General features: G+C 40.3%; 1 protein-coding gene across 4 annotated transcripts in view; it reads left to right on the top strand.

Moving 5' to 3' along the window:
* The first annotated feature begins 1811 nt into the window (after positions 1-1811).
* Positions 1812-13130, top strand: part of waslb (WASP like actin nucleation promoting factor b) — a 32405-nt gene continuing 21086 nt past the window's right edge. For 2 of the 4 annotated variants that reach the window (XM_023290250.3, XM_035957244.2), the window contains exons 1-3: positions 1813-2227; positions 11359-11493; positions 11663-11749. In XM_023290250.3, coding sequence (XP_023146018.2) covers positions 2123-2227; positions 11359-11493; positions 11663-11749 — 327 coding nt within the window. In that variant the 5' untranslated portion in view covers positions 1813-2122. Of the gene's footprint in view, positions 2228-11358; positions 11494-11662; positions 11750-13130 lie in introns of all 4 variants that reach the window. The other 2 variants (XM_035957245.2, XM_023290249.3) reach the window with 2 other exon arrangements.

Here is a 13130-nt window from a genome sequence, read left to right as displayed (position 1 = left end):
CAGCTGAATTGCAAAAAGAAGATAGACTATTTTGGCTGCGTCTGCTTAATGTTCAGTGTCAGTCGCTCCAGGTGTTAGAAGTGACATTTGAGTCATCTCCACAGGAACATTATCACACACTGACCCAGCCAGAGAATAAATGGCTTGAATGACCTGAGTTGCTGACTGCACACAGTCACAATCACATGCATTTATGGACATAAAAACAAGCGGATACAGAACTACAAACATATATAATATCTGTTTTATGGACCAGTGCATGTTTGATGATGATGACAGGAGTAGTAGTAACTTGGATACAATTTTCATGAAGTTTCTGCTGGAATTATTTAGCAGGAGGTCACATTTTACACCAAAATGTGTTGACGTTATTCAGCATTTGAAGGCATCTACAGCGATTTAACTGAAAGCAATGTTTAAGAATGAAAAATAGTTCAAATTTAAATGCTAGTTCAACTATGACGCTAACGTGAGTTTGTGCCAAAAATGAAAATACCAGACTTTCAATCTGGGTCATGAAGATTACAGAGGAGCTAATTTCAAGTCATGCATGCATGTGAATCAGAATGCAAATCAGAATACATTTCCTCATCAGCTACATGAAATTTGACTTTATGAAGCCTAATACAACCTTACTGTGCATTTATTATTTACACTGACCCCTCCTAATTGCTATTTGTCACATTTCATGGAGATGTGTCCTTTTTAAATAAAGTTATTTAGAAAATAAAGGGATGAATCTACTTTGATATGTGACGTAAAGCTGCTTCATTTAAAGGACAGTGAAGAATTTATCTCAAAAAGTACGTTATGTTTATACAAGCAGCACAAATAAAGGCAATTGCACAAAGTCTTTTCCTCTGTATCACTATACAAAGACTGCAATCCTGCACACAACACCTGTTTATGAGCCTGACTGAGCATGTTGCAGAGAGCTACAAATACCCTTAGGTGCATTATTAAAATATGCACAAGACATGCAGGCTGCCCTTGTTCGAAGCTACTGATTGTAGCCCATAAACGTCTGTTTAAACGGCTTCATTGTGAAGATTAGAATATTTAATGTGAAAATGTGTGGTTTGAAGGTGATAATTAAAGACTGAGGTGTGCATCCAGGACCATGGGGGTAATTTATTTTGCCATCTGAGTCAGCTGTCAAGGATTCTGGAAAGAGGACACACTGAAATGTACACTTTGAAGCATATGTTTGACTTGCCTCTGTTACCCCTGAGGCTATGTATAGTAACTGGAGCAGTCTTAATATTATTTATAGGCTATTTATAGTTTATTGCAATGAAAGGAGTTTGCATTTTAGTTCAAAAGGGTCACCATTTCCCATGCAGGGGATGTTTATCACCTAAGAAAGCCCTCACATCTCTGATTTGAGGCTTTTAGAAACATTATCATGAGAGGGAAATTGTAATTATTCTTTTGCTAGTGTTAATTTAAAGTCTGGGCTAAGCTTTGCATTAATTTTCAGCTCAATAATTCCTCTCAGAAGGAGCATTAGAACACTATCTCTTCTACCTTATTCCTTATCTCCTCCCATTCTGCACTCGCACACATTCCTGTCATAAAAGCCACGGGCGGACAGGACGAAACCATATTCAAGGGGAGCGTGTTGGGAGTTGTGATTTTATTTAGCAGAAATTACTCTAAACAATTCAACCACACTATGTGTAATCAATAGAAATAGACAAAATATGAAACTCTCACTCTTTGGTATGTAGGTTTCTTTCTCGGTGATTATGTGGGACACCGTTGGGAAATCTGCGACCCCCATTCCCGGATAGTGGACTCGTCCCCGCTCTGCCATGTTGGATGGAACTGGCTGGGGGCTCTCTGGCGGCCGGACTTCCCAGGAAAGTTTTTACCGTTTTCCGTCTTCGCTCAGCTGCTCTAATTTTGACCTTATTTCGAGGAGGAGCGGGACGTCGCACTACATTCCCAAACGGCGAACATTTTCACGGCAGCCCAGCGTCGCGGAGCCCCCCGGGATAAAAGCGGCCGGTGTGAGGGGTCGGAGGCAGGCCACGGATGACCGAGGGATTGTTTATGTATCTTTTTGGATCTCACGTAGCGAGTTAGAGTCGGTGCATACTTTATAAACTGACCACCAATAATGAGCGGACACCCGCCACAGCGGCGGCAGGCTAACGTCGGTTCGATACTACTGACACCGCAGGAAAATGAAGCCCTTTTCAACCACCTTGGCAGGAAATGCATCGTAAGTTTTCTCCCCAGTAAATTGTTGTGTGATAGCGGGCTAAGAAGTAAGCTAATGCGGCTAACTTGCCTGTCAAGCGCATTAAGCTAGCCGAGAGGTGTAACGGTTTCGTCTGTGGCCTGCAGTTTTTGTGATTTGGGAAACACTTATAACTTAAAGGTTTGTTTTGATAGCCGAGGTGGGGGTGTTAGACAGACATTTGGGCAAGTTTCGCTCCAGCCCGAGGGAGGCCTGACCTTAACTTAACAGCTTGACACACCTGAAATCCTCCAGACTAACAGCAGCCAGCCTGACGCTGGCAGAGTTCAGAGCTGCTAAATCCATCAGCAGGAAAAGCGGGGCAAAGGAGTGATTTTTTTCTTCTTCTTACACTGGCATTACATAAGCTAGCTAAACCTTGATTTGTTTTCGGGAAGTGTGTCCACCGACAAGAATGTGCCGAGCAGACTTGGCTGAAAGTCCTACCAGTCACTAAACCTGGCCAGACAGCGGTGGGAGTAGCCTCCTGTACCGGAGCGACTGCAGTCAAAATCACCGGTGCAATGTCACGATTCAATATCATGAGATAATCGGACATTACGTAAGACGTTTAACATTCAGCTGACTCATATTTATGCCCTCCTTATGCATTGAGTTTCGGCTGTAGCCCCCCCTACCCAGCAGATTATTGTGGCATCTTAAGGGGCAAATCTGCAGCTGCATCTTCGTTTTTCCACAGCAGAGCTTAGTCTCATGTTACCTTCAATCCTGCATGTTTGATTTCTGGGCCATATGATCTGACAGAGCAGACTTTCAATCCCTTTATTCTCAGTTTGGTACATCAGAATAACTGTAATCTTGAAGGATTTGGGGGAAAACCCTGCTTTTTATGACAAATTTTGCAATTTGGTATGCTATATAATTATCACAACAGATATTAAGGCTGCACAACATTATCTGTAATATAAGAATTTCCAGCAGATGACTTGCATAACTCTGTGATGCCGGTTTAAATGGTAAAACCAATATATAACTACTGTGTGACATCGTGTAGTGGCAACATTTGCAAGACACTGCCGGCATAGAACCTGTTTTTGGTCAACATCAGCCATCATCATCATTTCTGTAGCCAAAATATTTCCATTGCAATTCTTTTTTGCAGCCAAATATTCCTTTTCAGTGTTTGTCTCCAGTTCCTTGCTCATTTTTTTGCGTACATGTGGAGCGTGCACATCGTCAGTCGTTGTATTTTGTATATAAAGTTGCTTTCAAAACTAGTAAATCATGTTTCACCACTGCATCAAGCAACAAAAAAAGCCTTACTTCATGCTGCACATGTAGTTTGTGCAGCTCAGATATCATCAACAACAAGACTGTCACACTAAAACCATTGACAACAGTTTAAATATACCCTACATTTCAGCCTTTGCAGCTTGCTAATTGCATTATAATTAATTAATTAATTGTCCAGCGCTAGTTGAAACTAACAGTACTGAACTCGGATCAGTACATGCTGGCCTACCAGACAGTATTAAATTTGTACTGTGCGAACATTTAGTTAATGTTCGGTAGTTACACACCCATATTTTAATCGCTTTATCAAGTGAAACTGGGCATTTGGCTGAAAAGTAAATAGTTTATTGACTTAATGTAGCAATGCTCACACATCGCCTCTGGAGTGTTTTGAGCGATCGTGACCCTTTGTCTCGCCATGGCCCATGAATGTCGTCACCACCACCTACCTTGAAGGCAGCAATGCACTTGCAAGTCTTTCGCTGTAAAACTGGGATGACGGGGCTCCAACCTGTTTATTTCCTCAACAAGCGTGTTGCGGCTCAGCAGAAGATGAGACGCAGGGTGGGAGATTGTGATTTTTTTTCTTGTATGATTTTGTAAATTGTTTAATTCCTGTCACCATCGTGGTAGAGCAGCTCTGCCCTGAAGCCACCCAGTGATATCAGCTGGAAAGAATGCCACAGTGTCACCTGGTATTGATTGCATTTGCAGATAAGACTGGTTGTAAAGTTGAGGTTTCAGAGTAATTTAAGGTTGCTCTGATTTCGTTGTCAGATTCACTCTAGTCATTGTGAAAGATGACGTGATGGTACAACATTGCACTTTCATAGTGATGTTCTGGTTGCCTGTTTTCAATGCTACTTCCCCATAGCAATCATTGTTTGCTGTAACTGCGTGAAGTAAAGGTGGTTTTGCCTGAGCGACAGAGAAGTGTCTCTTCCTCTTTGTGCCCACGGAGCTCAACTCGCTGCAGTGGACCAGCCCAGGTTCTTGGCATTCAAGGTGCCTGTGTGTGCATGTTTGCTTGGAAAAGGCCACACTTCCTGTCCCATGACACGGCCCGGACGAGTTCACGTGGTGGGATGTCCCGCCTCCTCCTTGTACGTGAACACACAGGTTTCTAAGGTGTGTCCTCGCAGCTATGTAACCTGCTTAAAATCCAGTGACAGCGCTCCTCTGGCATTCTCGCATTGGTATCACGCAGCATGTGACAAGAGACGTGGAATCAGGAACATTCCTCGCAGTCCTACGCTCTTGTGTGTTTGTACACGTCTTTTCATGCAGAGAAACAGTGTGTGAGTGTGTGTGATAGACTGGGGGGGACTGGAAGAGACAGACATTGTGTGCCTCCCCAACCAGTCTAATTAGAATGCGTACCAGTGATGTAGTGGCTGACTGAGTGATTGCAGGTTACGTAACATACTTATTATGCAGAAAATGTAAGAATCACAGAGTCACCTTTATTTTAGTTCATTGCACTGTTGTCTTTCTTGCACAGATAGCTCTTAGCTGCTGGATTTATTGTAGGTGTTACAGGCCTATTTGTATACTAGCTAGTTCTTTGAAAGCATCTTGTCTGCCTTTGTTTTCAGGGCAAGGCTTGGGCAGCTTCTTTGCCCAGCATTGCTTCATGAGTTGCCCTGGAGATGTTGCCCTAATAACAGAATAAGATTGTCCATGCAGCATGTTTTGTAAAATGCTGTGAAAACCTTTGTTGACCATTTCTGTTGACTGTCCCGATGGATGGATGGATGGATGGATAGAGCATTTAATTGATTGCCTAAGAGATACTGCAGTGTCACAGCAACAATTTATGTGTGACACATGACACATGCAAACCACACATAACTTGCAATGAGCTTACATATGATAGGTAGCACTGTAATACAGGGGGTCCTCGGTCTACCACATCCTTGACCTATGGCGTTTCTTTGTTATGTTGGAAGTGGTTACGTGGAACTAGTTGGCAAGCAGAGTGGATGAATACGTCATCTGCAGCACTATAAGACGACTTTATTTACATTCACCGGTTGTACGCCACCTTGGATTGTGCTACATTGGCTAACTTTTTGCCCTTCATTATGGTTCCCAAGCGTAAGTCAGACTCTTCTGATGCTTCGAAGAAAACAAAAGCCGTCTTTCACATCTCCATGGGTGCCATCTTCACTGCAATGTAAAAGCTGCAGCTATCCAACTAGTTAAACTCCTGCTTGCAAAATGCATTGTGAGTTTTCGCAAACTTGACTTCTTTACTGTGGATCTTGATACACATTATAGAGTGAAAACTGCAACAAAAACAGAATTAAAGCAACATAAATACATGTAAATAAATCCTTTTAACTTAACCAGTAAGTCCAAAATGAAGTTAATTACTTACGACGTTGCCTCTGTGGCGTTTACAAAGTAGAGAGCCGTGCATCCACAAAAGTAGGTACATGTGTAAAGCTACACATCAAACTGGTGGACAGGAAGTGACAACTGTCAATTATAGAATAAAGGCTTTTTCAAAATCAAAGTAAATCGATAATTCTGCCTTAAGGGAAACACACCATGGAAGTGAAATTAGATTTAATAAAACGCTCAGAACAGGGCGAAACACTGATGAACACTGGCAAGATTACATCAAATTGTAAAAACAGTGCAACATATTCTCTTGTCTTCTTGTAAAATGACTCATATGTGCATGAAAATCATTGTTATTCATGACTTATGAAGAACTGATCAATATCGCGATGCACAAAACGGCTTTGTTTACATTTTCTCCGGAGTTCCGACTTACGTTGAAAATGAACTTACATCAATCTGTAGGAATGGAACTCAGATATAAGTGGAGGACCCCTGTACATGTTAAAAGTATAGACACGTGCATAAAAATCACTGTACTAAGTTAAAAAAAAAAAAAGTAGGTGGATAGAAATATAAAAAGAATTACAATAATAATAAAGCATTTGACTGAACGTGACTCAATGCGTTACATGAACATGCAGCTTTTTGCACATCAGAATTCTCTACTTGTCAAATTACTCGTATGTGAAAACCTACTGAGAAATACAGTGGCCGGTATTAGCTTCATTTTGCAAGAGAAACAGTGGACATCATACATATGTTTTAGTAATAATTTGGGATACTTGCATGCCAAAATCTCACTGCTATTCAAATTCATAGGGAAATGAGACACATACAGGTACGTAGACAGTGGTCTTACTCATTGGTTTTACTCATTGGTATTCCTTGTGCTGTTTTTCACCATTGGCAGCACTGTCTGACTTGGCAAAAGGTGGAAGGCGTCCAGTTCACACTGTGTGTCTGTGTGTGTGTGCACAGACTGCCTGATCAGCAGTCCTGTCCTACAGGAAGTCCCGTGGTCGGCCTCCTCTGGTGATTTGTGCTGGAGAAGCGGAACACTACTCCTCTTTTCCTCCACTTATCCCCTTTTCTCATTTCCTCTCATTCCTTCTCACCTCTTTAATGCCTTCTTTTTTCCTCTTCTGTCATTCATATTTCTTCTTCTTCTTCAAGCCTGTTTTGCATCTCTTCCTTCACTTTTTTCTTATTGTACCGAATCCCCTCCATTCTTCAATCATACTTCCTCTTTTTCTCCCTCTTTTTTCCCTCCTCTGCCTCTCTGCCAAGATGAAATGGACATTCAAATTATGCTGTCAGCAATAATTTGATTTTGTAACAGCAAAAATGAAACAGCTGAGCAGCATCTCAATGTCCCGCTTCTTTGTTAGAGGAAAAACTCCACCTTCTTGGGACTCGGTGCTCTTTTAAGAGATGTCAGCAATGTCAACTCGGCTTCAAAAAAATTTCACATGAAAGGAAGATAGAAATTGCAACCCTCTTCACTCCAAAAACATTTTCATCACAGTTGAAGAGTCAGTTGCAGGAGTATTTGAGTTGCTCTTTCTGTCTAGTATTTCTCACATCAAACTATTGATGTACTCATTTAATAGATGATCTCAACTTAACTTACTAAAATATGACTTCAGACACCTAGCACCCTTTACATAAAAGTGTTTTAATATATAATAAACAGGGTGATTTGAAGTTTTCTTCATTGTAAAACACATGTATTCTTTTTCACTTTGCTCATCACTGCATCTCTGCATCTTTCCTGTTTATTCTGTCTGCTTTTCTAGCTTAGTTAGGATCATATTTGTGATTTTTCTGCCTTCAAAACTAGTGCTTTATACCTGCCACCAGTTACTTTCAGGGAATTTGGAAAATGTCACCTAAATTTTGCAGTGTGAGATTACTACACATGGAAACGTTTCATTTTGTGGTCTCCTGCTCGAGTGTGCTTTGAATATATGAGCGTCTCTTGGTTCTCTGTGAGAGGAAAATATAAACAGTTCTTCTGACTGTGCAGACTTTGAGCCGGACAGCTGATTGCATCATCATCATCATCATCATATCTCAGGTCAGGACAAATGTAGGAACTGTGTGTGTTTTGGAACAAGTACACAAGAGAGAGAGAGAGAATTTGTCCATGAGAGAGCGAGGCAGTGTGTGAGCGTTTGTTGTCGGCCTTTGATGACGCCATAGACACAACTCCATTTCCTGCAGCCTTTGGCCCTGTCAGGAAGAATCAGAGCTCCATGGGCAGATGAAACCGTAGGGCCTCAGAGCCGAGATGCCGTTTCAGCATCGTGAAGGCAGAATTCGTATTATTCTTCTGGTCTTGGGTATTTCTGATCTATATCCAAACAATCAAGAGCTGCATTGCTGCCAAGGAAATCAATGTTTATATAAGTTTGAATAAAAATATCTTGCACAAGCAGCGCTGAAGGACAGATTGCCTCTTTGAGGACATATTTTAATGTGTTTTTTTTTCTGTTTTCCCATTTAAGGCTGCATTGTGCACCTTTTAATGTTAGTCATACAGTGTGGCTACGTTAGCTGCTGGCCTCTCAGCTGTACCCTTAGTTCTGTGTAATCCGTTTAGTGAAGACATTCATGCTTATGTTCTGAATTTTGGATAGTCATGCTTATGAAAGGCGAATGATTGTTATCAATTCTGTCAGATCAGAATAAATCATAACCTCCTTCTTAACCTATGAAGACTTGATACAACATAATAATAATAACAACTTTATTTATAGCAGAACTTAAGAACCGTGTTCACAAAGAGCTCTGAAACATGCAACACGGACAGTCAAACAAGATATAGCAGACAAGTCAGAGCAGTCAATTAAAATAAATAGTGAAAATGATCATAAATGAATAATTAGCTAGGTTAGCAATCATAACAAACAAAGGAACTAGGCAGTTTTAAAAATTAAAGATTAAGATTGAGGGTTAAATTTAGAAATTAAAAATCAAAAAGTCAGAGAAGTGAAAAATTAGAGATGCGATATCAAGCCAAAGAACCAGGCAGCTAAAAATAAAATAAAACAAGAGAGAACGTATAAAATAAACAGGACATAATACAAAATAGAACACTAAAACTAAGAAAAACTAAAAGTAAACTTCACATAAAAGCAAGTCTATAAAAGATATACATATGCAATGTCTTAATGGTCTTAATGACCCAAAAGAAGATGCAGTGTTCGTGTTTAAAACTTCCCCAGGGGGGTCAGTTTTTAACAATCAGACAGAAGGAATTACCTTTACATTTAACTGTATGATTGTATTTTCGCTTTTGCTTCCTTGGTCCTACATCCTTCACCAAGAAATTTCTGAAGTATCATGTTCAGATATTATACAAATTCTGATGTTGGAGTCTGTTGTCTTGAACTATAATGAACACACGAGCCCTGAGAATGGAAAAGTTCTGTGTAGTATTTATTCTTACTTGAAGCAAGCCCTGTTTGTTGCTAGTATCAATATTAGGGCTGGGGACAAGAATGTCTCCTGATGTTATTGATTCTGCGCTGTAGCTGATGTCTGATGGCATATCTAAAAACAAGCGAAGAAAAAAGAAGTGTAAACGCCTGACAAATAACCAGAAAACTACCCTGGAACCCATGAGGTGGTTGAATTTTTATTCTTCCTCTTTATACTCCCTGAAATGTACACATTTGCACTAAATTACAAAGAACAAAGTATGCAGTGATTCCTGGAACTGAGTTAAAAAGGCCCAAAAAGCACCACCAGGCATTTCCCTTCGTCATGCTCCTGCTTTCATGTGTTTCTTAATGGCTTGGACCCCTCAGTGTGAGAAAATCCCTGCAGTTACCTGTAAAAACTGCAGGAGTCTAATATTGTCCTATGATCATGTCTGTGTGTGTGGTACAGGTGTGTTTTTAGCATGTGTGTACCTGTAACTGACGGATATTGTCTTCCTGTACCTTTAACCTCGCTGCTTCATTAGCAAGAAAACAGTCGTGTAAATGTATTTCACCAGCAATGTGATTAAAAGTGATGACGGTAGCTCAAGACATAGTTTTATTTCCGTCTCTCTGTTTGTGTTTTTGTCTTTGAGTCACTTTGTGTGCGCTCCGGTGGGCAGCATGGCAAATATCGTTTAAGTAAGAGTGCTGAGATGTCTTGTGTTGTCATTAAGGAACGCATGTGTGGGCTAAACCTTAATATAGCCTGAGTCCTTGGGGGATTTTTGGCTTTAGGAGATGCTGAAATTATTGCAATTCGCCTCCATTGTCAGTGCTTTGCTTCGTTTGCAAGGTAAGACAGGCCTCTTCAATCAGATTCTGTGTTCCTGCAGTAAAACAGTACGCAAATATAATCAGTTTAGACTCATGTTCATTTCATTTTAGCAGCCTTGATAGCATGGCTGTGATTCGGTGAAGATTTGTCTCTTATCGGAGTCATGTTGCGTATGACTGGCTGCTTGTTAGGCATTTGGCATTGAACGACTCCAGGGCAAATGACTTGACCTCTGCAGAGCTGCTGTCACTGTGGTTGTGTTTTCATACTGCACATCAGATCTGTATTTCTATTTAGCAAAGACAAATGTTTCAAAAAGCTAAAAATCTGCTATATGAGTTTATGTGCTATGGATAATCAGAATTCAACATAAGCATTTTTGGTGTTTGCTACTAAGTCTGTCTCAGGTAGATTTAAAACGGGTTCTTTCTTGTGAATTCAGCTCTGCATAATGAAAAAGACAGACTCTCAGTTGGTGAACATAGGCGAATACCAATTTCTAACTTATTCTGCAGATTTTCTTTGGGATTCAGATCAAGAAAGCCGTTGACTTAGTCATTCTTGTTCAACAACATCTGGTTTTGTGCTCTTGGTCGACATGCTTTTGCAACTGTGCTGCAAAACTGTGATTTAACTGATCTCAGCTTTCTCCTTATCCTTTGCATGTCTCTGTGGTAGCCACTGGGAAGCTCGCAGCATGTTACTGCAGCTACTGTGTGTCACGCCAGGAAGGTTGTTCGGTGCATGATAAGGATACAGTTTGCCTCTCACACATTGATGACAGAAAGCTAAGCTGGGTGATATTTGAGGTTCAGCTGTGGGATGTGGTGACAGCTTGCACAGTCTTTTGGTCGGCAACGGAGCTGGAAACAACCCGTCATCACCCCTCTGACTGAAGAGTTTTTGTAGAGTTTTGGAGATTGCAGGATCCCAGTCCAACATTTCATCACCTTTCACCCTAAACCCTGACCTGCTGCTGTATCTCAAACATTGCAGCTCAGAGGTCTTGAGTTTTGCAAACATTGACTTTACGGATTTAAAGTCCACTTACTCACAGGAACCTAGAAGCCTGCATTGCTATCTGTCAGTCAGACTTGTTAAACTGTCAAGTTTACTAGTCTCATAGATAAAATCTCATCATGTTCTCAATCTTTATTGTATGTTTTATTGTCTTCTCTTCATGTCATGGAGCTTTTAAATCCTTGAGACACAGGCTTTGTATTGATTCTCCCCCTCCCTCCCTCCAGACATTGTCGTCAGCAGTGGTCCAGGTGTTCACAGCAGATAGGAACTCCAGCTGGAACAAGAGATGCTGCGGTGTGGCCTGTCTGGTCAAAGACAACCCCCAACGATCCTACTACATCAGGGTCTTCGACATCAGGGTAGGTGAACAGAAAGCAGGAAGCAATACTGCATGATTGCATCTTATTGGTTTATCACTACAATAAACGGCACAACTGTCTCCTGAATGAACGATGATTTACCATAATGTAGTATTCATAAAGACCTCGTGCTAAACTGTGCGGTTTATGTTCTTCTGTTTCTCCACAGGACGGTAAGATGATGTTTGAACAGGAGCTGTACAACAACTTCAGCATATACCTCCCCAAACCGTACTTCATCACATTTGCTGGAGATGTGAGTTGTCCTCTTGTTACTTTTGTCTGTTTATTTCTGATGTTTATCTGTTCATGAAAATGCCACGGGAGAAATGGTGAGGAGATTGGAAATGGTTTTATTTGATCACAGTGTTGACACCAGAAACTCTTGTAAAGGTTACTCATTTCTTCCAATAAAACAACCAATGAAACTGAGACCTCAGGGTTAGTTGACAACATTTATCCACTCCTGTGTGTTACTGGTGCAAAATGTACTCTGTTGCTTCCACAGTACAGTAAATTTACTAATCCTACAATCAAAGAAAGGGCTCCTGTTTGTGATATTGTGAACACTGCAGCCATAATGGACCTTTAAAGTCTTAATGATGCTTTCAGGAATCAATAATTAGAATCGAAGATCACGTTTAGCATGAAAACATGTCCACATCAGTCATTAAAATTCTGCTGTGAGAGGCCTGTATGAGTCACCTTTCAGCTTTGCTTACAAGCCTGTTCCTTTGCTCTAGAACAGGGGTGTCAAACATGCGGCCAGCGGACCAAAACCGCACCGCCAGAGGGTCCAATCCGGCCCATGGGACGACTTTGTAAAATGTAAAAATTACAGAGAAGACATTAACTGCAGATTGTAAATTTGTAAAGCTAGAAATTTAAAATAATTTCCAGACCATGACAAGTTGTTTTGATCTTAAAGTAAAATACTAGATTGTTCATTGTTCTTTTGTCATTTTGTGTCTCATTTTTCTAATATTTTGTCTTACTTGTCGTTTTTTTGTCTGACTTTTATCGTTTGTCTCACATTTTGTTGTTTTGTGTTTCCTTTTTGTCTCACTCATGTTTTTGTCTCCTTTTTGTCATTTTGTGTTTTGCTTCATTCATTGTTTTTTGTCTCGTGTCCATTTTCTGTCACTTTGTAACTTTTTTGTCAAACTTTTTTGTTTTGTTTCATGTCGTTTGTCTCATTTTGGTCATTTTGTTTCTCGCTTTTGTCGTTTGTGTCAGGTTGTAATATTTTGTCTTGTTTTTGTTGTTTTTTTGTCTTATTTAAAAGTAAAATAGTATATCATTCAGTTCCAGATACCTGTGACTAAATGTTTTGTGCTTTTAGACACACTGTGATCTCTACGTTGTAATGTGTAAATGATAAACTGAGGTGTAATATTGCTGAAATTGAACTTACTTTTCTTCAGAAATTTCAGGTTCTTCATGATGTTTTGTAGAAAGATAGTTCATTAAACGTGAACATTTTCAGAATGTACTTTTTTGCACTAAAACAAAGGAAAAATGTGGAGTTGTCGTTATTCATAGGTTGTTATGCTGTGATTTTACTGGTCTGGCGCGCTTCAGATCAAATTGGCTGAATGTGGCTTCTGAACTGAAATGAATTTCACACCTCTGCTCTA

This window comes from Amphiprion ocellaris, chromosome 21 (assembly GCF_022539595.1).
Source record: "Amphiprion ocellaris isolate individual 3 ecotype Okinawa chromosome 21, ASM2253959v1, whole genome shotgun sequence".
Classification (NCBI taxonomy): Eukaryota; Metazoa; Chordata; class Actinopteri; family Pomacentridae; genus Amphiprion; species Amphiprion ocellaris.
Note: the sequence above shows the minus strand (reverse complement) of the source record. Positions and strands in the feature narration are given on the sequence as shown.